Here is a 25,417-nt window from a genome sequence, read left to right as displayed (position 1 = left end):
ACCAGGCAGCTACTGTTTCATTCTGGATCGCTTGCGGGAAATGTGACGAGTTCAAGCCACGTGAAGCACACACAGCTCTGGCAGAGCCTCGAGGGGCCGGCGGCTTTCGTTGCCCAATCAGGGTCTTTGGACACCAGCTGGATAGTTCCCAGCCTGCATTTTTTTTTTTTCAATAGCGGTTGCCCAAAAAATACTCCGCGGTTTCTCAGCTGTACAACAATGTGTTCCTGAACTAAGAAATCACTGCATCATTTTTGTTTAAAAGCCTGATCTCTTGTAACCATACTTTGAAGCTCTAGTTTGGGGAATAAAAAAGAACCGCCCCTTTGAATTAAAGACACAATTTTGTTAGCTTGGATTGTTATAAAATGGAGATGAACCATCAGATAGGTGATAGGGGCCACTGACCAAGAAAAGAGATGTCGTTACCCAGGAGGAAGTCAGGGGAAAATGGACTGAAAGAGAAGGACAAGGCTGAGAGGGTCTTCACTGTGTGGCTTCAGATTCTTCTAGCTGTAAGATCGAGACAAAATGCAGGGCTTGACATCTCCAAACAGCAGGTGAAATACAGCTTAAAATGGGACCCATTTAAAATGGCTTCTCCCTCAAGAGGTGGGAGGAAACATAAGATGTTTAGAATTGACAGAGGGTTGTGTGCAATACACAGGTCAGACGGAGACCCGTGGCATTACATAGGTAAGAGAAAGAACAATCCTTTCTATGTTGTTCTCATATAAAGCTTAATCATATATGACCTTAAAGACAAGTCATTCTACCTTGCAGCTGACACGTACTACTTGTGCATTACTCTACCTACATACCTCATTGTCAGAGTAGAAGACAGAGAGAAAATTCCATGTGCATTTCACCTAACAATTATGTGTTTATAGAAAATCTTGTATTACAGCGTGCCTCCCTGCTAGCCATACCTGAGTACCACCCACCTGCTGGGCGACTAGAGGTAGATTTAAGGGCAGATTGATGGCATTTTGGATTCTTCACTCCGATTGAATAATACATATCCCCAATTGATGAATCCAAAAGCCTCAAAAAATGGAAAGTGTGTGTTTGTGTTCATATAACTCCTTTGACAGCAAAACCTGACCTGAACTGACATGACGCCGTTTACAGTCTTTATCCCACTTTATGTGACCCTTCACATGTTTTGCTCTAGAAATACTAGCATATTTGATTTTAGGAAGCTGCCTGAGGCTCTGCAGTAGCCCCAAGGATTTCAGACAAGAAGAGTATAGACCCATGTCGATCTTCTCAAGAGGAAGGTTTTAGGAAGGAAAGTATTACAAATGTTTGCAATTTAAACATATCCAATTTTAGAGGCATTGTGTGGAAAAAGTAAATAATGAACACAAACCTTTGTATCCAGATGGTCCAAACTCTCCCTCACCATCTTCGTTTTGGTTTTTCTCTCTCTCTCTTTCTTTGTGTTCATGACTTTAGGATGAGTCCTCAATGTTCTTCCAGTTCGGCCCATCGATTGAACAACAAGCTTCCGTGATGCTCAATATCATGGAGGAGTATGACTGGTACATCTTCTCTATCGTCACCACCTACTTCCCTGGCTACCAGGACTTTGTAAACAAGATTCGCAGCACCATCGAGAATAGCTTCGTGGGCTGGGAGTTAGAGGAAGTCCTCCTGCTGGACATGTCTCTGGATGATGGAGATTCTAAGATCCAGAACCAGCTCAAGAAACTTCAAAGCCCCATCATTCTTCTTTATTGTACTAAGGAAGAAGCCACCTACATCTTCGAAGTGGCTAACTCAGTAGGGCTGACTGGCTACGGCTACACGTGGATTGTGCCTAGTCTGGTGGCAGGGGACACAGACACAGTGCCCTCGGAGTTCCCCACCGGGCTCATCTCTGTGTCCTATGATGAATGGGACTATGGCCTCCCTGCCAGAGTGAGGGATGGAATCGCCATCATCACCACCGCCGCTTCCGACATGCTTTCCGAGCACAGCTTCATCCCCGAGCCCAAGAGCAGCTGTTACAACACCCACGAGAAGAGAATCTACCAGTCCAATATGCTGAACAGGTGAGTGTGGGAGGTCAGAGGAGAGCTTCCAAGACTGGGTTGGATGTTCAGAAACTGTGGGAGGGGCAGTTCAAGAGGTCTGAGGTTGAAGACTGGTGTTGGGGTGGCGATCGTTCGTGACGGTGGGAGACCCGGATCCAGAGCTCGCTGCGCTGTGTGCTTGTTCTAAGAAATGCAAAACATCTCCCTCTTCTCGACCACCTCCCGTGTGCCGGGTCTCACTCCGAGCGTTTCGTGTGTTCGACCTCATTTAACCCTCAAGGCGACAACTCTCATTAGGCAGCTTTTAAAAATTGTTTCATTTTATAATACAAGAGAATAGGCTTGTCCGAAGTCACGCTGAAAGTAAGAGGTGCAGTTTGGAGTTGAACCCAGGTCTCTCTGACCGCTACACGCCTGATCACTATGAAAGATGAGACAGGCGTAGAAATGAGGGAAGACCAGCCCCCTTACCTTTGGGACACTGCTGTACCGAGAGGGAATGGGGAATAGGGTCCATGGGTCTGTAGGCACATGAAGAGGATTCGTCCCTTGGTTTTTAATCTGCCTTTGCTTCGCCTTTCTCTGCCTTTGAGATTAAGTGCTGGTGTAGAGCAGCTTTGATGGCGGCTGTCAGTCTGGCTTATTGAACGAGAAGAAGGTGTGGGTGGAATCCCCCTCCCCCGACCTCACCTCAGAATCCACCTACGATGGCAGCACATCCTCTTAGGGGCCATCGTGTGACCAAGTGGGGTAGAAAATTCTACACTGTGCTTTTGTGGTTTTGTTATGTGTATAAAACTGCTACGTGCGTACACTGTAAAAATTCAAACAATATAGAAGAGCTCAAAAAAAAAAAAAAAAAAGTAAAAACGACCTTAAATCTGACTAGCCAAAACGGTCATTATTGAAATAATTAATGACTGTCTTTCTAGCTGTCTCCCGGTGCGTGTATACCTGTGTGGAGGTACAGCTACGGTTTTCCATAAATGGAAATATACCCAGACGTGCTGTTCAATAACCTGCCTTCCTTTCACTCAACAGTGTATCTTGGGTATCCATTTCACCTTTATTATGAACTATATCAGACATATAGAGAGATATTCAGAAAAACTTAACCCATGCTCAGGTACCCACCACCCAGCTTAAGAAATAAAATATTAGAAAGTGTACTGCAGGGAGGTTGAAATGCATTCAGAGGAGGTTGAATGTGTGCTGACTTGTACTTATTTAGCTTCTGGAAGGGACTTGGACCCTGTAGCCTCTTGTCTAAGCTCCTAATTCAGAGTTGACACTAAAAGTCGTTTTACTGTGGCTGCATCTGTGATCCAATCCTGCTATTCCGCCACCTTGAACTCTCTGCTTTCTCCGCCATCCCTAGTTATCCCTACATGTTGGTACAGACCATCTTGGCGTTCTTCTTGCCTCCCTGGCGATTCTTTCTCAGGCTTTACCTGTCTCTTAAATATTGGTGCTTCTCTGGGGTCTGTCCTCTACCCTCTTTTCTCTTTTCTTTCTGTTTTTCTGGCTGCGCACTGCGGCTTGCAGGATCTTAGTTCCCCGACCAGGGATAGAACCCATGCCCTCAGCAGTGAAAGCTCAGAGCCCTAACCACTGGACCACCAGGGTAGTCCCTAGACTCTCTTCTTTTCTCCTCCATTGCCAAGAATACAATCGATGTCTGTAAGTTCCCCCAGACGGACATCGCTGGCTGAAACCTCTCCCTTGAGCCCCACGTCCGTCTATGTATGACCACATCTGTTCCTTCGGATGCCATGCGCCCTAGAACATACCATACCCAAGGCTGCACAGCTGTCTCCTCTCCCATCAACCCTCCCACCCTCTTCTAGCCACATGGGCAGCGCTTATAAAGGGTACCTCCTGTTACCCAGTCTCCTAAAGTAAAAATGCCCAAGGTGTCCTTGATACCATAGCCCTGACACTGCATAGCCAGCCATGGCCTTGGCTGTGGGCTCGCCTTGGAGAGCTTTCACTTATTTTCATGCCCGTGGCATCGCCCAGTCCACCTCTTTCTACTCGCATTGCTGCAGGGCCTCTTAAATCTCTTCTGGCTTCCAGTTCTGCTGCTTTTCAATCTCCTTTGCAGCCGGAGTGATCTAAAATGAAAATGTGGCTTCATCACTTTCTTGCTTAACACCTTTCAGCGGCTTCTCATTGCTCCTGTAGTAAAGTCCCATCTCCTTAGTGTGGTTTATAGAGCCTTCCACAGCACGAGCCTTCCTAGCTTTCCAAAACCGTCTCCCGCCCCTCGTCGCTTCAACACCGCCTTCCTGCCACGCTGAACTTCCCGTGTTCTCTCTCCCTCCCAGCTCCTACTGCTGCCTTGAATGTGCTCCCCAGGCGCCCCTGCCCAGCCATACACAGATGCACGTGCCCCTCTCCCTGCCTCCTTCTCTGCATCCCTCAGGATTCAGTCTTGGCGTCCCTTCCCCTGAAAGCTGAGCCCTGGACTAATATCACTCGGTTACACGCCTGCCCCGCCTCCTGTGCCTTTCCAATAAAGACGATCGTCGTTCTGTGCTTTATTATCTCTCTTCCCTGTAAGTTCTCTGAAAGCGGGACCCTTCTGTCTTCCTCATTCTCGTGGCACCGGGGAAGACACCTGGAGCAAACGCATGACGTCCTGAGTTGCTGAGCTGCCTGGTGCCTCCCTGCTCTACGGGAGCGTCTGTGTTCTGTTCCTCTTTGCAAGACAAGGGGCACCTCCTTTAAAAACTTACTACATATTCGGTTCTGTACATTCATGTTTTCTCCCGAGTTCAGTTTATTTTCCCAAATATTTGTTCATTGAAACCAAGATGAGCGAACAGAAAACGTCTGCCGAGCAACACAAGGAAATCGAGTGGGTATTACATTGGGGTTCATACATGTGGTTCAGGAATGCCTGCTTTTACCTTAGAGCTTCCTCTGGGTAAGCAGCTCTCTGAAGATAGTATCTCCCATTTGGCTTACTTCACATCAGACTGTAACTGTTATCTCGGAAGCCAGGTCTCTAACCACTGTATCTTTGGAACCACCATTGGTTGTAACCTTTGTCGCCATCTCTTATGGCCCCTCAGGAGGGTGGCTCTCCTCAGTCCTCTGTACCCCGTGCTTAGAGCTTATTGTCAAGAGAACCGCAAGCGCCCACCCCTCTATCTTCTCAAGTGCAGCACGTCCTAAAAGGAACAAGGACGGCGCAGCCGATTATTCATACATTCCTCCAGTACCAGGGCAGAGCAGAGAGAGAGTCCACCTTCCCTCAGTGTCCCAAGTACACTGCGTAAAGGTCTCACCAGACTTACCAGAGCGTTTCTCCACCAAGCTGTCTCCTCTATGAACCTTCTCATCTGCCCCGGTTCCCCGAATCTTCCAGGCTTCTCCACCTGACTGCCTGCTGGGCATCTCCTCTGGGCTGTCTCCCCTTGTCCATAGACCTGCATCCCTCACTCTTCTCCATTGTCTTTTCCTTCCCCTCCTCCCAAATGCAGCTTCCCGTGGTTCTAGAGTCCAATTCCTAGCCTCGCTTAGCATTTTAATATGTTTTTCTATCAGGACCAGGAAGGATTGGGGTTGATGAACAGGGACTCACAGGAGGACAGCATTCAGCTCATCAGTGCGACTCAATTAGGCATCCTCGGTCAGCGGTCCTCCTCCTTCCCCTGGTCGGAATCCAGCCCCTCCTTCAGAGCTCTGGTCTCACTAGAGTCACTCTTTTAAATAACAGACCAAGCAGCCACAGCGGGAAATCTTGCAAATGCTTAACCATTGCCTTTGGCCTGATGCTCACCTCCCAGCATCATTAGCAGCAGCAGCCCCAGGAAGGCTCCTCAGGACGTACCTGGGGGTGACCCAGCCAGGGATGGCGCCGGAAATACAGAGTCGGGAAACGTCTTCTGGTCTCACTTTCTGAAAACCCAGTAGCATTCACAGGCCCTGTCGTCCGTCCCCAGAAGCATTGCAAGGGGAGGGAAATCCCTCATTCATACCTGACCAGACTGTGGCTTTCTTTCCACGCGAGGGAAGTTCCTAAGTCTAGATTTCCGGATCACAGACAGGAGATTCTATGATATCCCTGAGTCCTAAAGAGAGACACATATTTGAAGTGATGTACTTGTTAGTTATGGAAGGAAAAAAAAACATCCTCAGAGAGGATCCTTAAAATGAACTATTTCGTTCACTGTCCAGTGAATGCTACTTGTCACGTATCAATCCAGATTCCTTACAGATAACTTCTTAGCTCTTGGAAGCTTGGCCCACTGTAGACTTGGAGACTGTCTCCAGATAGGCTACGGGCTGCTGGATAAGGCTTTTTACTAGGGTTGCAAGAAAAATACAGAAACCCAGTTAAATGTGAATTTCAGATCAATGACAAATTTTTTTTTAGCATAAGTGTGCCCCAATATTGCATGGGACATACTGATATTAAAAGATAATTTGTTGTAATGTTACAGGGCTCCTGAATTTTTTTTTTTTTTTTTGCTAAATATGACCGTTCTACTTTGTACCCTAAGAATTCATTTTAATTATTAGCATTTATTAGCGTTCATTTATGCCTTATTAGTAAATGTAGTACAGAGCCCTTATACCAAGGCGTGCTGAGAGCATTTTATTCCAACTGGGAACTTTTTTTTTTTTACTTTTTTATGTGAGCCTCTCACTGTTGTGGCCCCTCCCGTTGCGGAGCACAGGCTCCGGACGCGCAGGCTCAGCGGCCATGGCTCACGGGCCCAGCCGCTCCGCGGCATGTGGGATCCTCCCGGACCGGGGCACGAACCCACGTCCCCTGCATCGGCAGGCGGACTCCCAACCACTGCGCCACCAGGGAAGCCCCCAGCTGGGAGCTTTATTTGGTTGAAAGAGTTGGAGAATTTCTTATGCCGTGCATTCTCGAGGTGAAAGATCTTCTTAGCTCCCAAGAAAATTCTGAAACCCTTTTGGTACCAGATGATCTGAAAGTGTTTAGAAAGTGGTCAGACCAGTTGTCTAAACTCTCCCTTACCCCTCTGAGCTAGAGAAGAATTGGTAGCTGTTAATAGGCCCTTGTCTATATTTTTCCTTTATCACTTCCTGGAGGAGCAGTTGACGGTGAGTTTCCTTCTCAATGTGCCTCCAGTACTTGGCCAGTGCGTTTCTCTCACGTAGTTGGTGGCATGCCTGTCACTCACCTCTGGACTCTCTTTCTGTCCTGGGGACCCAGAGCTCCTACTCTTCATACATGGCAACTTTGGGGACTTGTAGAAAGAGCAGTTGTTCTTTGAGATGGCTGGATCTCAACATAGCAAACCTCTTATGAACCTTGCCTAATTATTTTCCCCTTGTGTCCTCAGGTTTCCTACTCAACAGTTGCTTTGCACTATCCCCTGCCACCCCCAAATTCTTCCTTCCCCATGAAACTCACCACCTCTAAAGGCCAGAATCCTCCTCTGGCCCAGCCTTTGAGAGATGGGGATAACCAATGTGAAGAAAGGTGCTTTGTTAGGTTCTTATTAAAAGACCTGTGATGGGGCTTCCCTGGTGGCGCAGTGGTTGAGAGTCCGCCTGCCGATGCCGGGGACACGGGTTCATGCCCTGGTCCAGGAAGATCCCACATGCCGCAGAGCGGCTGGGCCTGTGAGCCATGGCCGCTGAGCCTGCGCGTCCGGAGCCTGTGCTCCGCAACGGGAGAGGCCACAACAGTGAGAGGCCCACGTACTGCAAAAATAAAGAAAGAAAAAAAAGAAAGAGCTGTGATGAACACCATGTTCCTTTAACCTTGGGGCAGACGCCACATCCTTGAAACTATTGTATTAGCGGGATTGTTCCCATGGGATGCCTCCTTGACTCTTGGCCTGGAAAGTGCTGAGACGTTAAGAAATAAACGAGGAATTGAGTCAATTAGTTTTTTAGACACCATGGGCAAGATTGGCTTGGTCATTACCTATCTCTTAGTTGTTGTTAAATATTCGTGGAGTGCCAAGCGCAGGCAGATTTACGGTAAGGCAAACATGTATTATAGGCTGACTTAATATAATTTACACGTGAACCAGTCAAAAGTTTCCGTGAATGCATAGCTATAAGCGGACTGTCAGGCATGGTGGCCTTTACCTGATTAAAGAAATCTACTAGAATCTAAGGAAATTCCCATTTTTCGTGTGAAATGTTCAGTAAAGCAAGACACAACCTGCGTATATAGAGACAGACTTTATCTGCTCCATGGTGTAGCAGGAAGTATAAATTTGGGAAAATAACTGCAGAATCTAATAACTATCCCGAAAGGCACATTCACTGCTGATTGTAATTCAGGCAAAGCAAGCTTGTTCATGGAGGAATGACGGAATGTGAGCATTATTCAGCTCTGCTGTCTGTCTGTAGTCTTCCACCTTCCTCATGTCACATGTATAGATGGTCATTTCAGCAAGTGATTTTTCTTCTTTTCCTTAAATTCAAACCTGTGAAGAGCGTGCTCAGTGCTTAACACTGAGACCCCTACGTGATTCTTTCCTTGGTCACTATTTGATTCTAGAGCTGACTTGCAAAATTTAAAACTTACCAATGACATATTTGGTGTTTCTTTCTTCTGTCTTCTCTTTCATTTTCCTCCCCCTCCTCTTCCTCCCCACTCTTTTTCCTCCTCCTTTTAAAAACTATTTACAATTTGGAGGAGAGGGCAGGAGACACAGAGGGGGAGTGAGTGGGAAAAGAATTCCATTTCACCGAGGACAATTTTGAGCGGGGGCAGGATGCCCATCTGCGCTGGGCAAGAGGACACAGGTGGTCCAGTATCCACGGGAAGGAATAAGATGGTCTTGAAGAGGAAGGAAATGAGAGCAGAGCAGGCCAGTGGCTCTCCGTGGAGAGAGCAGACAGGTTCATTCTGAGAGTAGACTCTGTCTCAGAAAGCATGTGGGTTGGTGACGATGGTCAGAGTTAAGAAGAGGGTCACAGGTAGATGCTCAGAAGCAGCCCCATTGTCAGCCGGGCTGGTAAAGTTAATAACTCCACTGTTGGTTGCCGTTCTGAATACTTGCTGCACACGCGGCATTGTACAGTTATCTAATTGGATCTTCACAAAACTCCTGTTCCACGCAGATGTCCTCAGGAGACGTTTTCTGATCACCCTTTTTTAAAAAAATTAATTAATTAATTAATTTTTGGATGTGTAGGGTCTTCGTTTCTGTGCGAGGGCTTTCTCTAGTTGCGGCAAGCGGGGGCCACTCTTCATCGCGGTATGCAGGCCTCTCACTATCGCGGCCTCTCTTGTTGCGGAGCACAGGCTCCGGACGCGCAGGCTCAGTAGTTGTGGCTCACGGGCCCAGTTGCTCCGCGGCATGTGGGATCTTCCCGGACCGGGGCACGAACCCGTGTCCCCTGCATTGGCAGGTGGACTCTCAACCACTGCGCCACCAGGGAAGCCCTGGTCACCCTTTTAAGGGCAGCTTGCCCTTCCCATCCTCCCAAGCTCCCTGTCCTCTCCTGCTTTATTTCTCTCTGTAGCACTTATCGGACATATTGTGTATATTTTCTTTTAAAATATTTTGTTGTCTCACTCTCCTCATTGAATTTAAGCTCCAGGAGAGCAGCATTTGTTTTTCATCTCTGTGTTTTCTAGCACAGTGCCTGATACATTGTAGGTACTTGATAAATATTTGTCCGGTAAAAGCATGAATGAAGGCAGGAATCATTATCCCCATTTTATATGTTTTTAAGAAACCCGAGGCCCATGCTTGGGCAGTGTGATGCCAGGACCTGGCCTGGATCTGCCTCGGGGACCTGGATTTCAGCCCCTCACCCTGCTGCATAGTAATGAAGCTTTAAAGAAACCTTGGCTTCAAATCAGAGCACCGCTGCTGGGAGAGGCCTCGGTGCTCATCTAATCCAACCCTTTCAAGTTACATATTCTCACGGGATAGAGGGTAGGTAGGATGGCGAATGGATTTTACAAATGTGAGAACAGAATCTCAGAGTGGTCCCTCGTCTCTCAGAGGCAGGGCGGGCGGGGGCAGAACCCAGGCGTCCCAGTGGCAGGAGCAGTGCTCTGCAGAGAGCACGCCGCCTCCCGGCTGCCTGCCCGCGGCCTCGGAGGGGGGGGGGCCTGGCAGGCAGCCAGGGCTCCCCTGTTAACCTTTGCCTCGGTCTGGCAATGTCCCCATGATCCTTGCTCCCTTGGTTCTTACCCAGACAAGGGTGCAAATTCACAGTTAATGGGAACTGAAGCTGGTGTTATTTAGGAACTGAGTGGGAGTTATTTCTCCATCTGCTGTCTCTTTCCACCAGAGGATAAAGGCTGGCTGAGTGGCGGTAAGGATGGGGGCGAACTGCCAGAAAGCGCGAGTGCCGTCATTTATGGTTACAGACACGGGCTGGATGGCTGAGCGGAGGCTTGACCACAGCCGGCCAAGGTCAGCCTAACAGACACAAGCTTCTTGAGAGCAGAAGTGGTTCTGTGGCTTCTGCATCTATACAAGACTTCGCACGTTTTAAATAAATGATGGTCTGAGCCTTTCTTTCTTTCCTCTCCAGTGGAGCTGACATGGATGGGTAGGTGGTCATCTCCTGGAAAGAATCCTCCAGGACCTGATGTGGCCATTAAGGGTAGGGAGGAAGCAGGGTGTTGAGCATGACTGACCTTCAGAAGGAGTGGCTGAGGGATCTGACCCAGCGCTGCAGACAGGGGCGCGTAGAGGGGAGGAGGCGGCGGCGGGAGCTGGGGTCGGGGAGCCCTCCCCGGACCTTCAGGGTTTCATCAGCGGCTCTTTCTCTTCCGGGAGGGCCCGGCAGGGTCAGCGTGTGCAGACTGGCACCAGTCCCCAAGCTGGGCCGGCTGGTCACACATGAAGGGACTGCTGCTGACAGATTAGAGCCCCTGCTGCTAGAATCTGTTCCCTCTTGTTCGGCCGCCAGCAGCAGCAGGCGGCCGGGGGCTGCTGACCGCCTCCCTCGCTGCTCCGGCTTTGCTTTCCCTCATTCACTGCCGCCTCACACCGCCCCTCACCTTTCCTTCTTTGTTCTTCCCTACCTCTCCATGGGGTGTTCTCTTCATTGATCTCTTGCTGCCCCTCTTCTTCTCACCAGCTTTCCTGCACAAGCTTTAACGGCTTTCCTGCCTTTCACTTTCTGTGGTCATACATGACCGTGTGGAATTCTTGCATGCACACACACACGCACACACATCCAAGTGCACGTGTATTAGACATCCAGACAGCACGGGTATTTGTATGTGCATTGGCATCTGTCAAGTGGATAAAGAATTATTCAAAGAACTGGGTGAAAATACTTTCACATAGGACATCTCCCCACTTCTTCCTATCGCTGAGACCATTTCGCTGATGGCATGCGCATGGCTGCGGATGGGACAGAAGCTGGGAAGAATCCTTTAAAATGGCTTGCCTGCAGTTAGGGCTGGTGAATATCAACAAGGTGTCTTCCATCCACTCTGATTTCATTTTTAAAATCTCTATGGCTGTAAGGATGGTTGCTAAGTAACCCTAGCACATTTACTGTTTGGGCAAAGGAGATAAACTTAGTAAGCAAGTGGGTCTATATAATTTTAAGAAACTCATAAATGTCTTCTTTTTCTGAAGGAAAGATCTTCCCTGACAAAGCAGCAGAAATAGCCGTGGAAGCCACACTGTGACAATACCATATTCACGCTAAGTGGTCCTTTTCACCATTCCCTGAAAGAGGCCACACACGGAGTCCACATGAGGTTGTGTGTCAAAGTACATTGAGTGTTTGACATCAAACCAGATGACCAGAACCTTCAAGTCATTCATGATCATGGCTAATAATGATGGAAATAAAAGTGACGATTTTCATACGAGGAATCTTCATGCACGTCATCTCACCAAATCATTACAACAAACCTGTGAGGGCTTTGTCCACTCACTGCGTAGATGGACGGTGGAGATCAGCAGAGAAAACTCAGATACTTACTTTCTTTTCATTTCCCCAGCAGCATTTCCAGACACTCCTACCTACTTTTTTTTTGGTCCTTGAACAAAAATCTATCAGGAACTTTTGTTTAGGCAAAAATAGCGCAATAGAATGTCATTATAATATAGTCCATTATTACACAGATTTTAATAATATGTCAAATTTCTCTCATTTTGACTACGTAGAGAAAAAGCCAGGTGTGTGTGTGTGTGTGTCCCACAGGCTATGCAGGGCCATTACTCTCACTGCTCTGTTTCCACAGCTTATGTGTGTTCACACATAGACTTACCTCTTTTACCTGGGGGAGGAGGGGTCACATATTCAACAGTATGATGTTGAACCACAAAGAAAGTAGGAAAGGGCTTTGAGCTAAAATCACTGACACAAAATTCTTGCCCTAAGATGAAGGTGGCTTATTTTATCTCAGAGTTCATTTACTCTAATATTATACATACGTCTAAGACACTTGTGGGACAGTTGGATTAGATGTGGCAGAGAGTGTCAGTAACCCAGTTTCAGCAAGATATGTGAGCATATTTAGGTGGTTTGTCCAGAGCTGGTACGGTAGCTGCCTGGTCATCAGGCCCCAGCCTCCTGCTAGCTTTCTGCTCTTTTGTTTATAGGGTATGTATGGCCTTCATCCTCATGCCCAGGATGCCTGCAGAACTCCAGTTTCAAGCAGCAGGTTGAAGTTAGCAAGGAAGGAGGGCAGGCTCTTTCCCTTTCACGGAGATTACCGTGAAGTCCCATACTTTGCTTGTAGCCCATTGGTCAGAAATCAGTCAGTGGCCACAGCTAGCTGCAAGGGAAGCTGGCAAGTCCCATTTAGTTTAGTTCAATTTAGTTTTTGACCTGGGCAGTAATAGGCCCAGTTAAAAATCAAAGTTCTCTTAACTAGAGAGAGAAAGTCAAGGCCATATGTTTGGTAAGCAGCCTGTGGAGTCTGGAGATATTTGCTTACCTGATTTACCAGATGACAACAGCTTAGAAATAACAAACACGATGGGAATATCAGGTAGGTGAGCTGACAGCATTAAGAAATAAACAGGATGGTAAGGTGCAGAAAGTATTAGAAAAACCCACCGAAAGACCTCGATAGGAACGTTTCTCTAAGATCATTTGGGGCAAACAGCCTTATACTCCCCAGAAAGCATATACCCCCTTTACCGCATCCCTGTAGAGCAAAATAGCACAGTCATTGTTAGGTCATCAATAAGAGCTTAAATTATATTGATTATCTTTGGTTCAAGAAGTCAGCGAATTCTACAACACCTGTCTGAAATTTTCCATTTAAAAATGCTTCTTGTGATCAAGAAAAAGCTTGATACCTAAAAATACTAAGCTTCATCAGTTTAGAAAATTTACTTTAAAAAAGGTTACTGAGTGACTGCTGTGTGCCAGGTGTTTTATATAGCCTTATTTAATCTTAAAAGTACATTTCAGAGGCATTATGACTTCATTTTTCAGAGAAAGAAACTGAGATCCAGAAAGGTTCAGTCGCTTGCCTGCTTTCCATACAGGTAAAGTCGGGACTCAAACCCAAGTCTTGATGGATTCCAGGTGTACTTTGCCCCGTGTGGTCCATCCTTCTGTGGCTGAGGCTGCCGAGTCAGTTAGGCATCAATGTGATGTCGATGAACACATCATTAACCTGCAGGACAGGGTGGTTTTGTAATAGTTTCCTTTCTTGGGCACTCTGCTGAATTCGTGTCCTGAAGCCATGATAAATCCGGAAACAGCCCAGGAACAGAGTCCCTTGCACACGTGTTAGGGATGTTCCAGACAAAAGCTGTTTCTTTTTCTCTCCATCCTGAAGTGTGTCACGTCTATATTTACCAGCCTTGCTGTGATCTTTCTTACACCTTCCTCTTCAATTAGAAAGGATGATTTTTTTTTTTCTTATCTTAGTCCTGTATATTCCAAAATCCTTTAAGCCCACATATAAAAAAGCAATAACTTGTAGTCTTGGTGGACCTGAAAGTCCTTTGAACTGAAGTGAGAGCAGACTTTCTGTTTAAGATTCGCCAAGGCTCCTGGAGGTTACAGACACGTGGAAATCACTGTCAGGGACGTGTAATAAAACGAAACAAGACCTTGGCCTCTGTCATGATTTACAAATGTCCCCCAAGGCCACTCTTCATTTTTGAGAGGTCAGATAAGTTTGGATTTGTTTAAGGCTAATACTTGGCCAGAGACTAGAGAAAAAAAGCAGTGCTGTTGGGAGTGAAAGAAACATGACATGGGGAGGGTAGCTTTTCTGTACTTCCCAGTATCACATTCACTGCTAGTTTTTTGACTCCCTGTGCTGGGTGCTGGGCATATAGACGACACACCGTCCATTTGCTTGTCCTCACGAGGAGCGGGGCATCCACAGAAAGTTCTTTCCCTTGCTGGTTTGAACTTATTTTTCTTGTAACACAAAGTGAATTGCTTAAGAGGCTAGCAGAACGAGCCTAGGAAACCGAGATCAGAATTTCAGAATCTGTTGGTTAAAAGTATCAAGAATTTCCTGATACTTCTGACACAAGGCAGGAAGGATGTCCTCCGGTAGAGAACAAGATAGTGGAGTGGAAGAAGAGAAAAGAACTGTTCTAATATCACTGATGCCAGCTGAATTCTTTGATCTCATTGTCACAGATTATTAGCCACCTGCAAACTCAAAACCTCATAAAAGAATTTTCTTTTGAAAGAGATCAAAATCTCCTCCCCCACAAACACACATGCACTTTGTGTGCTCACTCACCAACAAGTTTAAAAATAGGAGCCGCGGTGTTGCCATGACTCCCAGTCTACTCAGCAACCCTCTTCTCCCTTTGATGTGAATTTACTTCGGTGCACAGTTGACCAAGGCTCTGGCTCAGAGCGGCCTCTAGCGGCTCAATCCTTAGGGAAGCACTTCCTTCCCGGAGGCCAAAATTGACCCAGACTACCCAAGTTGAACACTTGTGTGTTCTGAACCGTTCTCCATGTGATTGGCTTTTTGCAGACTCTCAGCCACGAGGAGCAAACCAGTCGGTACCTACTGTGTGCTCAAAACCATGGGGGACAGTCCAGAAGCTTGGGTCTTGCTGGGGGAGTGAGACCTGCATCCCACAAACATTTTGAGAGCCGCCGCAGGGCAGCTGGGGGTAGAGGTAGTAATAGAGAATGAGGTAATTCATGGTAAACTGTGTTTGCTGTGATCATCAAAAGTTAACATTTTTCTTTTCCAGATAAAGGAGGCTTCTAAAATGTATCACCTGATGCTGGTTGAACAGCCTCAGGGAAGTACTGATGTGCTGACTTGCTCCCATGCTGTCTTCAATTCCCCGTGTTTGCAGCTCCCTGTGTCAGTGTTTCTCAGTCCTGACTGTGTGTTAGAATTTCCTAGGAAGGTTTCAGAAACTGTGTACAGATCCTGGGGTCCCACCCTGCAAAATTCTGATTTAGGTGGACAGGAGAGGGTGAAGGCCTGGGAACTGACATATATTAAAAGGCAGCCAGGGTTGCAAATCACTGTGTTCAACTCTGCTGCCATTTTTGTGGCCCCAGCGACCAGAATAGGGTGAAAGGCAATGATAGCATTTGCGTCAATTTGAACTTGGTGTTAATGGGAGAATTCTTTCCTTTAATTCTCTCCTGATGACCAGTCTAAAAATTGTGATCCTTATCAGCACTATGAAATTTAAACTCTGGAAAAGGTAAATACAGGAAATTCTGGAAGGGGTACATATAGGTATATACATTGGTGGTCCTCCTGCAGGCGGTCATGCTTTCCTAATGTGGTTTTTGGTCCTTTCGCTGGTACTCCGTGAGTCTGTTTTGTGCACAGAAATGAGTCTCCGTCGGTAAAGCTGGCAGCCTGGGCATCAAAGCAAATCTGACTTTAAATGGCATTTCAATTCCCCTGTACTTGGATTATAAACGCAAAAGAAACAGAACTTTAAGGCTTCAAATTTGATGTCTGCTGGCCTTGACGAGAAATTGAGGCTTTGCTAAATTTTGGAGCACACAAGTGGTTTTTAAAATGAAAGTTATTAGCACTAGAAAATGATGTTCTTTGTATTACTACACTGTTATTACATTTAATGGAATTGCTCCCTGAAGGGCTACAGAATGAAAGGAAAAACAGTCTAGAATGAGGAAGACACGGGGTGAGAGGTAAGATAAGAAAAAAGTGGCAGGCCATCTTGATCTTACAGCTCTCCCCCCGGAAGCTAGGGGGGCTCTCCTTCAGGGCAGCCCACTGCGTCGGGCTTGAGAATGTTCTGGTGTGGGTTTGCAGGTGATTTCATCTGACGGCTGGGAGCAAGTAAGCAACACAGGCTGAGGCATAGCTTTGGAATTGTATTATATGAAGGAAGGACAGAAGTCTTCAGAATTGGGTGATGCCATCCATCTTATTAAAGACTCTGCATGGCATAAACTGTATGTTTGTCCAAAGGGATAAGAAGAAGAGAAAGAAATGCTCCATTATTGTTGTTAAAGCTCTTTGTGATTTGTGAGTGAGAGCCGTGACCGTCTCCAGACACGCGTACCAAGTAGGTGATTATTAGGTGCTTGTTATCACTGGCCTTGACCCCCGTTTTCCAGCCACCCTGCCATCTCTCCCATGTTTATCACAGAGGTGCCTGGCTGAACACATGGCGTTTTGCAGCATCAGACTTGGGCTTTGTTGAATGAACAGGAGGGAATGAATGCAGAACACTTGTGCTCCCCCAAACTCCAGGTTTCAGATCTGGGCTATTAAATGGAGCCTTCTGGTGTCTCTACACCAAGAGCATAAGAGGAGGGAGGAACTAATCACTATGGAGAAGCATTTATTAACTGCTGTACAACGTGTGTACCTCTTTTGGGCTAGACCAGGCATGTTCTAATATCAAGCTGGCTCCTCAAGGTTGGATTGAGAATGTCTCACGCAGGCGCGGTCAAATCTTTATTTTGCATACGCTCAGCGACTGGTGCTATAAGTAGGATTATGTGTTTAGCTGTTTGTTTTTAAATATTTAGAGGTTGTTTTTTTTTTTTTTTTCTGGATTTCTTGGCAGGGACGCACAAGACAATTTTGGGTTCTGCACTGGAGGTAAAGGGCAGAGAAAAGGAGGTGTAGCTACTGTCCTGCACGGCGAACCTCACACAATTATGGACCCGTGGCACTTAGTGGCCGAGAGCCCGTGGCCATTCTTAATGTTTCTTGTGCTGTACAGGGGTTTCCTTTTCCTTGCTGCCATTGTTCTCACGTCAGCTTCATTTCATCCTGGCTCTTTGGTGCTGTCTTCAGACAGCCAGGAAAAGGTGGACCAGAGTTAATCTCCCCAGAGCAGCCCACTGTGCTGTCTCACGTGTTGAGTCAAAAGGGTAACCTAAAAATTATCAAACTAAGTGAAGTAAGTCAGACAGAGAAAGACAAAAACCATATGATATCACTTACACGTGGAATCTAAAATATGACACCAATGAGCCTATCTACGAAACAGGAACAGACTCACAGACGTAGAGAACAGACTTGTGGTTGCCAAGGGGAATGGGGGTGGGGGAGGGATGGAGTGGGAGTTTGGGGTTAGCAGATGCAAACTATTATATACAGGATGGGTAATCAACAAGGTCCTACTGTATAACACAGGCAACTATATTCAGTATCCTGTGGTAAACCATAATGGAAAAGAATATGAAAAAGAAAATACATATGTATAACTGAATCGCTTTGCTATACACCAAAGACTAACACAACACTGTAAATCTACTATACTTCAATAAAACAAATTTTTTAAAAAATAGTAAATTGGAGAACTTTCAAAAGAAAGCGTGACCTAGAAACTCCATATGCTCTCCTGGAGGGGCCGAGGGTACAAACAGGAGCTGAGTGGTGCTTCCTTTTCCTCTTTTCTGTGGGAGATGATAGTTCATGTGTCTCGGTGTCAGGAAAACTGAGACATGTTTCTTTTTCCACTGAAAAGGTAAAATTGGAAAGTGGGCAAAGAAAGCAAGTACAGCATTGATTCAGGCTTTCAAATCTTTTGGGTCCCTTGTAAAGGACACACATGCTAAGTCTGTCAGCCCTGGCAGTGACACGTGCTTCAGATTGTGAGCTTATTTTTTTTTCCAAAAGAAAAGAAAAATGGCTGTCTCTCCCATTCCTTCTGAGCACTGGGGAAGGATCCTACTTCTCCACACTTGGTCATGCCAGCTGTCGAATCAGTCACTCTGGTTATTAGTAAGCAGCAGGGAGCTATGTCTATAAGAAAAGAAATTGACAGGAGATATAAAGAAGGAACAGGACATATCTGAGGGAGAAGAGACGTTTCAGAAATAAATGAGACAGGGGCATGATCCTGTAATGCCTGGGTGCTGAGAGCATGATCGCAGAGCCCGCAGAGCCTGCCGTCGGTCCAGCCTGCGCTGGCCCTTCCTAATGGAGTAGAGAGAAGCATTGCGGCGGGGGAGCAGTATGTTTAACATGCAGCAGCGTCATGCCTGGCCGGGAAAATGAAAACCCTGCCTTTGTGAATTCAGTTAAGGGGTGTGTGCTCCTGAAAGGGGGTACGTGCTCAAAATCCCTCAAATGTATTCTGCTTTCCTTTACAAAGAAGAAAGAAACAAGGCCTGATCAGAATGACAGCGGCCCCAGCAAGCATCTGCCAGGACGTTGAGGTCTGGTGGCTGCTTTGGCTGGTGGAAAGCCCATCACCTTGGCATCCATGCTTTTGTGGATGGAGCCGTTGCCACTGAAGACCTCAAAGTGGCTAAAGCGGTCTTTCTCCAATCAAGTTGGGGGTGAGGAAGAAGTTGCCGCCCGAGACTCATTGATTTAAATAAGATCTCAGTATGCTGCAGATAATGAAGAATTGGATATCTGGAGCAGAAAGCTAATTTTCCCACCAGTCTCTATGGTTCCCTTCTATCTGCTGGATGTGATATGTTTCTCAGCAAGCCATCAAAGACCGTGAATATCTGGGTCTGACTTTTATGAGTGGGCTTATGTTATTCAACTGCCTCCGTCTTCCAACTCCCTGCCTGGCCCCAACACACCCTGCTTGTGATCCAGCAACACCCAGTGACATGACCGACCGTTCTCTAAATATGACAGTGTTTTTACTGCTCCTGGCATCACATGGGTTGTACCCTCTAATAGTCCTCTTTCAGTTCCCTTGGTAGATACATGACTGTCCCTTAAGATCTAACTCAAGTGTCACCTCCTCCATGAAGTCTTCCCTAACAGTTCCAGGCAGAATTAGTCATCCCTCTCTTTGTGTTCCCATAGCCCTGCGTTCACACCGCTATTATAACAAACACTTAGATGTGCCAGCAGTTCAAATTAAAAGTAGATCTGAGCGCACCCGAGGCTGGGACTGTCTCGTTCATTTTTCGTAGCCACTCCAGGACTCAGTGCCTAGAAGACTCACACATTTTTTTTGCTGTTGAATGAGAGTGTGAACGAATCAATAAAGATGAAAGGTGGGGCCCATGCATGTGGAGTGAAAAAGTGATTATTCTTTTTAAAAGTTCAATATGCTATCCTTCACGTGTGAAGGGGATTTTTCTGATTCGTTGGCGGTAAAGTGTAGGCTTTGGACTAGTTTCCAACATTGGCTTTATGTGCAGAGTGCTCGCATGACCTGCCTTCTAATCAGTCACGTGGACTTGGAAACGATTCCTCGCTGCCCTTCGCTTCTTTTATGTAATAGTCAGACTCCAGAATTCTTGTATGGCGTCCCGAAGTTGTCATTCTTTTCCGTAGCCGCTGCCCTCATTACCTTGTGCCCAGGTGCTCATAACATGCTGTTCTAGGTCCCTTTTCTTTCACATCACAAAAATCATCTTCTGCCCACTCTCAGGTTTATATATTTCAAATATCATTTGGATCATTTTGCTTACGTGATGAAGGACTGATGGGGGACTTCTTTTAGCCAAATTGATACTTAGCAGTCATCCTCCCTAGATAGCAAGTTTCTGCTCTCAGAATCTGATCTCAAATTACTTTCCAAAAGGGACTTCTTTTCTAGGCCTGCCCCTCTCTTTACCATGCAGCAATGTGGTCTCTAGAGCGAAAGGGGCACTGTGCTGAGAGCATGCCTCTGTTCCCAGCTTTACTACCGATTAGCTGTGTTACAAGTCATTTTACCTTTTCAGACTTTGGTTTCCTCATCTGTAAAATAATGTCTTGGGGAGATGCCTGCCTGAAAAGAATTTGGAAAAAAATGAGCCCTGTGTTCCTTCTGATTAGGTTCGGTTCTTTGATTCTTTGATTTTATGAGGTATTGAACGTCTTATGTTCCCTTCCAACCCTGTGATCAAAGCTTGAATAGGTTTGGAATCCAGAACCGTGGCTTCATTCCTAGCACACGTTATACAGCAGCTGACCAGGCACCAGGAGGGGAACGAAGAGTCAGGGCCTGTGTGTTAAGCCTGCGTTTTGCATGAGAACACACCAGAAGCTGTCCTTTTTCAGCTTACTTTTAGTTTTCCGTTCAGCTAAGCTTTTGACTCACTTGATAAGAAAAATAAATGGGCCAGATTTTATTTTCTTGGATCGAAAAGATTTATTTTGTATTCTTCAAGCCTCAGCAAACAGTAACCTGCAGTAATTCACAGTCTAGTTGCCCAGTTCTGAGCCGTCCGAGCTCCACGATTCTGCTTTCCTCTTCGCAGGCCCAATTTTGGGTGGAGCGTTTTCTTTTTAAGAAACACGATCTGAAGGTGAACAGGGTAAAGGTCAGGACATGGGCCTCCAGGTGCTTCTTGTTGACTTTTCTTATTTGCTGGTGTTCTACTAATGAACTGTCCAGCATATGCCGAAGGTTGGATTTTCATGATACAATCCCTTCCACCTTGCCCTCCGCTTTCTTCATCTCAGAGGAATGGCGCAGTTATCTTTCTGGTTGCATGTGTCAGAAATTTGCAAGTCATCTTTGATTCTTTCCTCTCCCTCAAACGCTTCATCTAATCAGTTTTCTAATTTTACTGGTTCTATAGAAAAATATATTTCAAATCTGTCCACTTTTTCCCATTTTTCCTACAGTCCTAGTTAAATTAGACGCACACACACATATGCGATCATTTAATGTTTGTGTCTTTCTCAGACTAGACTGTTAGCTCCATGTTGGCAGCAGTGTGTCCGTCTGTTCCACTCACCATCACACTTTAATACTAGACACTTTAATTGGCTCAGAGCAGGCACTTACTAAATATTTGAAAATCAGTTAATTAACTTAAGCTAATTGGAAAATTAAGCTGCGTATTATCTATGGATTTGATTTCCTCTGGGCCTCTGGATTATCTGTTTAAGACTTTGTTTCAGGTTCTATTCTTAGAGTCTGTGTTTTTAACAAATAGTGCAGTGTCTGCTCTGCTCAAGGAGCTATAGTTGGTGTGAAGGACATCACAACAAAAAAGACATGTTCTGATTCTCTTCAGAACTTGAGTTTAGTTGAAGAAGCAAAGGCTACATACACAAAATTGTTGAGTAAGAGTGTAAGACACATGGACATACATACAGTACCAAACGTAAAATAGGTAGCTAGTGGGAAGCAGCCGCACAGCACAGGGAGATCAGCTCCGTGCTTTGTGACCCCCTAGAGGGGTGGGATAGGGAGGGTGGGAGGGAGACGCAAGAGGGACGGGATATGGGGATATATGTATACGTACAGGTGATTCACTTTGTTATACAGCAGAAACTAACACATCATTGTAAAGCAATTAAACTCCAATAAGGATGTTAAAAAAAAAAAAGTGTAAGACAGAATATGATTAAGTGCCTCAGATGGGTAATACGGTTCATATGCTACAGTCAAGGAGTGTTATCTACATAGGTTGAAGTTGTAGCCTTGAAACATTGTGGAGGAATTGGAGGCAATGGAACTTGACCTAGACTTCAAAGAATGTAGAAGGTAGAGGCCCAAGGGAAGGTGACCTTTCTCCAAGTGGGAACGGATAGCATGAACAAAGATTTGGACTTGACACTGAATGTTCATGTGAGGGTTATATTGGGATCAACTTCATGAATGGACTTGTAGACAACTAATGGGAATAAGCGTGGGGTCACTGTGGGACAGAGTTGTTTTTCTGGAAAGGCTAGAGTTGGAAATGTACCATATTGGGAATTGGCATGTAATTGTGTGAACTTAACCAAGTCCTTTAGTCTGTTCAAATCTCATTAAAAAAATAGCATGGTAAAGAGCATGCATAAATAAAAAAGTAGGATTGCATCAACTTTTAGCTAATACATGTTATATTTCTGTGAAGGAGTTGAATTAGACACCACCGGGGTATCTTTCTGCCTCAGAATCTTCTCTTTAAGAAATAGCCTGTTTAGTTTTTGAATCCCTGCTTTGGGCTGAATGAGTGTGACTGCTAACCAGTATGTTATGAAAAACCCTGAAAGCTGGATTAATGTCACTTAACTTTATCCTGAGAGGTTACTGTAGGAAAGACTCGATGAAATGGTTATGTTGAGAAGATTAATCCCGTACCACTATATGAAAGGATGGGGGAAGAGTAGTGAGTGACCCAAGGGTGGGAGACAAGTCAGACCTACTCCAAATGCAAGGTGACCAGAGCCAGGATTTTGGTGGCCTCAGAGATCGCAAGCGAATTTTGAAGAATGCTATTTTAGGATCTAGTAATGTCCTACATAGAGATAATACAGGAGATAAAATAGTCAAAGCTGGCTTTTAGGTTTTGAGATTGAAAGGCTGGTGATGAATCAATGGAAATGGAAAAGTTGAAGCAGAAACCTGTTTTTCACAGAAAATATGTTGAATTCTGAGCTGAGGGCAGGACATGTCAGTGAGCATGTCCCGCAGTGTCTACAGCTAATCGAGTCTGGAATGTGAGGTTACAGATTTGAAATTCATCAGCATGGTGTTGATACAACTGTCAGTGGCCAGCTGAGAAAAGATCTGCAAGATCTGCTCTTTCAGGACAAGAGTACGTAGAGAACGGGAAAGTGAGATTCGGGCTGAGCCTTGAACACCCAGTACAGTTGGAGGGAGGATGAGGCAGAATATTCAGCAAAGGCCACAGGCCAGTGGATACAGGGAGGGAGGCTGTGATCAGCTCTGTAGAGGGCAGGCTACTGAAGCCGAAAGAAATGACCTTTATGAAAGCAAAAGGTGGGCTTCCCTGGTGGCGCAGTGGTTGAGAGTCCGCCTGCTGATGCAGGGGACATGGGTTCGTGCCCTGGTCCGGGAAGATCCCACATGCTGCGGAGCGGCTGGGCCCGTGAGCCATGGCCGCTGAGCCTGCGTGTCCAGAGCCTGTGCTCTGCAACGGGAGAGGCCACAACAGTGAGAGGCCCGCGTACTGCAAAAAAAAAAAAAAAAAGAAAGCAAAAGGGATCAATAGTGTCCAATATGGTAGAAAAGGCAGGCCGTACATAGCTTTTATTTCCTCTTTTTTACCATTAACTACCATTGATCAGGGATTGATTGTTTAGTTTTTTGATTACTCATGTCGGTTGCCTAATTTCTGATAAAGGGTGATCCGACTGGCCAAGACGGTGGAGTAGAAGTATGCTGAGCTCATTTTATTATTCTGTAAATCGCATAGGGAAAAAATTAAAGGGAAGGGAAGGATTCAACCATTTTCTCTCCATTGCCAGGTATACGAAAATGTTGGTGGGCAAGGAGCTTATTATTGACTGTTGGTAAAATAAAATTTAGGCCCTTGCACGATATAGGAAGCCAGAAGGGTCTCTCAACATCTGGGCCCCATACTTATCTGCTGAGCAACCTTGGCCAAGTTACCTAACCTCTCTGAGCTTGCTTCTTCATCTGTAAAAACATGGGTAGCACTAAAGTCTTCCTATTGTCTTCATACTGGTTAAATGAGAATGTATGCAAAGTGTGTACAGAGGACCTGATATAAGTGCTCGAAAAACGTAGCCATTGGTTTTGTTATCATTGTCTTATTCTACTTGTTTTATTGGACTGTCCCTGCTCTACTGACATTAACAACGGAGAATTGAATGAAGATACTGTATTTAGAATGTGTAAACATTCAAGATTGCATTTTCTTTTCCTCATTTTTTTCCCCAAGAGGGACAGATTTCTTCCACTCCAGTTTTGTAAGAGGTGAAATGTATATGAAGTCTAGACAAGGACTTAGCCCTGAATCTTCCCTGCCCTGGGCTCCCAGCACTGATTTGTCTAAAGGGTGGTGACGGCACATTTATGGAGAATGCCAAGGGAGGGCCTGGAAGTGCTACATGATAGCAGGAATGAAATTATCTTAGTCTCCCGGTTTGAAGTGTTCTCCTGATGTCGGAGTGGGGAATCATCTTGAAAGGGAAAAATGTGTATATTTCTGAGAGCAAAGATGCATGTGATGACAGTTTAGATTTTTGCCCAGAGATGCTGGCATTTTCCTCTGGGGGCGGTTTTTCTGTTTCCAGCAGCGTTCCCGTTGCATTCCGTGTTCTCTCCTCCTCACCCTTCTCCTCCACCCCCTCCCCATATGTCTTCCTCTTTGTCTCGCCCACCCTACTCCTGGTTTCTTTCTGTCTCTCTCTTCTCTTGTCGGTTATTTCCCTTCAGTAACAAAGCGAATCCTGTCATAGAACAGAGGATTACTTTCCCCAAACCCGTTCTCCATCTCTTCACCTCTTTTCTGAAAGTTCTGGAATGAGCAAGAGATGTGGGAAACAGTTTTTTCTCCAGGTTCTATTGTACTTCTCCCATGTTTTTTCCCTCTGGTCATTCATTTGGCACCATCCTCTCTGCAGCTTCCCCAAGCTTCCTCTCTAATGCTCTTCCTTCCCTTCTCTTGCAAGACTGTCTCTCCATGAATCACCTATTCCCAACCCAAGAATTATCTGGCCTTGGAAATCTTTATCACTCAAAATCTGGGGCAGACAGGGAATTACACAAAAGCGGGAGGGACAGAAGGAATCAAGTTCTCTGAGAAGGAGTTTGGACATGGGTGAAGATGACCTGAGCAGCCAGATTCCTTCCTGGCTGTAGGAATGGCAATGAGTTATTTGGGACAAAGAGTTATGACAGATGAAAGGACTTGCAGAGACTAATTTACATTAGCCCCTCCCCTACCCCAGGTAAGGAGCAAATGCTAGTTTATTGTTAGCATGTTTTGTTTTTTTTGTTTTGAAACACCATAGCTAGTGCCAGATGAATGACAGAAGAAAGAAAGCGTCTGTCTTAGACTTTAACTACATCTCTGATTTCATCTCTTACTCAGATGGAGACACAATACAGTGAATGAAAACACCATTGTATTATGTTGTTTGATTTGTGTGAGAAGGCACTGGTGTATGTAGACGGTTTTACTATTAGGTGATGAGGGAGACAGAGTTTTCTTTTGAGTGATTGAATAAAGAACAGACAATAAGTAGATATCAGTTCTGTGCAAAAACAGTCCAGAGAGAATTAATGGGAAAGAGCATGGTAGGTTATTAGGTTATTCTGACTATAGAGTTACACTAGTTACAGATGACTGTTGGCAATGGTGGCAATAGAAAGTTGTATTCTGTCCAT

At 45.7% G+C, this 25,417-nt stretch overlaps 1 protein-coding gene across 1 annotated transcript in view; it reads left to right on the top strand.

Annotated features, from left to right (window-relative positions):
- Positions 1–25,417, top strand: part of GRIN2B (glutamate ionotropic receptor NMDA type subunit 2B) — a 581,922-nt gene that overhangs the window by 380,109 nt on the left and 176,396 nt on the right. The window contains exon 8 of the mRNA XM_067695747.1: positions 1,459–2,057. Within this exon, the coding sequence (XP_067551848.1) occupies positions 1,459–2,057 (599 nt within the window). The remainder of the gene's footprint in view (positions 1–1,458; positions 2,058–25,417) is intronic.

The sequence above is a fragment of the Pseudorca crassidens genome, chromosome 11 (assembly GCF_039906515.1).
Source record: "Pseudorca crassidens isolate mPseCra1 chromosome 11, mPseCra1.hap1, whole genome shotgun sequence".
NCBI classification, from domain to species: Eukaryota; Metazoa; Chordata; class Mammalia; order Artiodactyla; family Delphinidae; genus Pseudorca; species Pseudorca crassidens.
This window is presented reverse-complemented; position numbering and strand designations above follow the sequence as displayed.